Consider the following 3389-nt stretch of genomic DNA (forward strand, 5'->3'; position numbering starts at 1 on the left):
ACAAACAAGGGTCGTTGCCTGTTAACCGGTACTTCACTGCTTTTTCGTTGGTGTGTTAACATCAGCCTGCTGTCCTGCAGCTTTTTCCTTTTTACTGCAAACTTGCATATATTTTTATACTGTAGCATCAGGATAAAGGTTATTTTGTCATATAAAAATGTGTAACTGCCCTGCGTTTGAACATACATCTTAAAAATTTTCTGTTGAAAAGATAAATTAATTTGAGGAACCTTTGTTCTAGCTAGGACTGAACTTAATGCAATTTAAGTGAAGAAAATAATGTATAGTTTTTGTTCTATTTCTAGCCCACAACTGGAGTTTTGTATAAAGAAGATAACTATGTCATCATGACAACTACACATAAAGAAAAGTACAAATGTATACTTCCCCTTGTGACAAGTGGGGATGAGGTGAGTTTTTATAAATGTATCAGTAATCCTTGTCACCAAAATTACTTATCTAAAATACTGGAACTATATACCCTAAAAATTTAGTAATGAGATCCTTAGTAATACTTTTAGCATAAAAACAGTAATCACTTTTATTATTCCTTTGCCATTCATTTTGGAAAAATTAGCAGAATTACTGTCTGAGTGAAAATAGTTTCTTTTTGCAGAAATGAGGGTTTAAAACAAGATACAAGTTTTAGACACCTATGTGGCATTTTCATAAGTTTCCAAGGACTTGATTCTTGCAGACTACCTGCTCTGCCCTTTTCTTTCCCCTGCAGTGCCTAACAGCCTCATCGCCAACCTTCAAGGTGGTAACTTAGGTCAGGATGAAGCAGGAGGGACAGTCTGCTAAGTGGAAAGGCTACCAGCCTAGGAGGTGGGAGCTTAGGGATAGGCTGCAGTTAGCTCTAGCACCTTGAACAGATGTGAAACTCCATTCCTCTACTCCATAAATCTGTGGAGGCAATTATATAATGTTTTCATGATCTATAAAGCAGAAAATTAAACTCAGTACTGTTTCATTTTGTTTTAAATCTCCTACAACGCGCACACACAGAAATAAATAAATAAATCTCCTAAGACACAGATATACACACAGATAGAAACCTTATGTACATTTTGCATTCAGATCCGAAGTGTAAAAAATATATAAGGAACTGAAAATACCTTGAAACTTTGCAAGTTTCAACCATTTTGAGACTTTCATAGCTAGAATTTGTTTGAGTAGACACATTTAAACATTCTGAAATGGGGGTTGGGGATTTAGCTCAATGGCACAGTGTCTACCTGGCAAGTGTGAGCTCATGAGTTCAATTCCTGGTACAAAAAAAAATTCTGAAATGAATTTGTAAAATTTGTTCAAAAGACTGATGCTCACCAACCTTTTCTAAAAAGGAAGAGCCAGGCATAATGGTGCATGCCTGTAATCCAAGTACTCAGGAGGCTGAGGCAGGAGAATCACCGTGAGTTCGAGGCCAGCCCGGGCTACAAAGTGAGTTCAAGGCCAGCCTGCAGTACAAAGTGAGACCCCATCTCAAAAAACCAAAATGATAAAAAAGAAGAATCAGGCAGGGTGGTACACACCTTGGGAGGCTGAGGCAAGTGGATCACTGTGAGCTCAAGGCCAACATGAGATACATAACAAGACCTGCCTCCAAAAACACAAAACAAGAATAAAAAGCATTTTTCGAAAGATAAATACTGTAGAAACTTACTCTGTTGCTTCATATTTTATACTTCAATTCACTTGAAAGTAGAATCTTGTTGAAGTTTTTTACTTCTTTCCTTTTTTGTTTCCAAGCGTTTGTGATTTAAGCAGTGAATTAATACCCAAACAGCAGAGTTGGGTGAAATTCTACAAAAATTATACATGTTTAACTCCAGTTCTTTCTTAGGAAGAAGAAAAAGATTATAAAGGCCCTAATCCAAGAGAGCTTTTGGAACCACTGTTTAAGCAAAGCAGCTGTTCTTACAGGGTAGGTATTATTCCTTCATTTGATAACTAGAAAATAAATCTCCAGGAGTCAGTAGACCCTTGAAATTACTTACGCATTTCTTCTTATCTTACATTATTTTTTAAGGTAGATGCAAATGTAAATTATTGCGTAGTAGTACTTCGCACAGACACTCAGTAACCAGTACTAATTTCAAGTTACCCTTCTCGCTGGGCGTGGGGGCGCACACTTGTGCTCCAGCCCCCTGAAAGCTGAGGCTGGAGGACTATGAGTCAGGCCTGCCTGGTCAACATGACAAGACCTGTCTCAAAAAAAATTTAAACCATCAGTTACCAAACTACCACAGATACTTTCAGCTGAAAGGAAAATTTCCTCACCTAATAGAGTTTCTATTAAAATTATTGGGCTTTTTGTTTTGTTTTTGGTTTTATCTTTTTTGAGACAAGATCTTGGTATGCAGTTCAGGCTGACCTTGAGCTCACTTTGTAGCCCAGGATGGTCTCGAACTCGACGATCCTCCTGCCTCATCCTCTCAGTGCTGGAATTACAGGCGTGCACCACCACACCCAGCCTAAAACTCTTGCTGTTTTTTAAACTATAAAGAACATTATCCCTAAGCCAGGTAGTTAGTAGATACCCAAACATATTCTGGATCTTTTTTTTTTTTTTCACATAATTCTCACATAGAGCTAACAAATGAAAATAATGAAGACTTCAGAAATTTCACATATTTCTGAGACATAATTTTGAGTGTCATCTAGGGTGGTGACACATGCCTGTAATCCCAGTGCTGGAGGCTGAGGCAGGAGGATTGCTACGAGTTCAAGGCTAGCCTGGGCTACATAGTGAGTTCAAGGCCAATCTGAACTACATAGCAAGACCCTTTCTCAGAAAAAAAAAAGTAATAATGGGTGTTAGTTATATGTTTAAAAACATTCATCTTTCTAGATTGAGTCTTACTGGACTTATGAAGTATGCCATGGAAAACATATCCGGCAGTACCATGAAGAGAAAGAAACTGGTCAGGTATGGTTTTCTTCAGAATAGAAAGTGAAAAAGCAAACTGAGAAGTTTCATAATGAAATTGATAGTTTAAAGTTGTATCCTTAAAAATATATTTGCAAAATACTTACTGTATTTTTTCTTAATATAGAAAATAAATATTCATGAGTACTACCTTGGGAATATGTTGGCTAAGAACCTTCTATCTGAAAAAGGTTGGTCTTTACACAATGATTTGATAGTAATACTGGGATTTGGTTTACTATTTATGTTCAAATTGAGGGTGAAGAGATTTTCTTGAAAACTGAATTTTAAAATACTAAAACAAGTTTATGAACTTTACCTTAGCAAACTTTTTTGAAGAAGCCACTGTTTTCATTATTTCCTGCTTTGGCAAATATTATACTTCTGTATTAATGAAATGTTTTAAATATGATAGGATAGCCAGGTGTGGTGGCACACGCCTGTAATCCCAGCACTC

General features: G+C 36.7%; 1 protein-coding gene across 1 annotated transcript in view; it reads left to right on the plus strand.

Moving 5' to 3' along the window:
• Positions 1 to 305: 305 nt before the first annotated feature.
• Erlec1 (endoplasmic reticulum lectin 1) overlaps positions 306 to 3389 on the plus strand; it is a gene marked incomplete at its 5' end in the record, with an annotated part of 22536 nt that continues 19452 nt past the window's right edge. The window contains 4 exon segments of the mRNA XM_013517526.1: positions 306 to 410; positions 1847 to 1927; positions 2855 to 2932; positions 3060 to 3201. Of these exon segments, the coding sequence (XP_013372980.1) occupies positions 306 to 410; positions 1847 to 1927; positions 2855 to 2932; positions 3060 to 3201 (406 nt within the window).

The sequence above is a fragment of the Chinchilla lanigera genome, unplaced genomic scaffold, assembly GCF_000276665.1.
Source record: "Chinchilla lanigera isolate Chin_1 unplaced genomic scaffold, ChiLan1.0 scaffold00040, whole genome shotgun sequence".
NCBI lineage: Eukaryota > Metazoa > Chordata > Mammalia > Rodentia > Chinchillidae > Chinchilla > Chinchilla lanigera.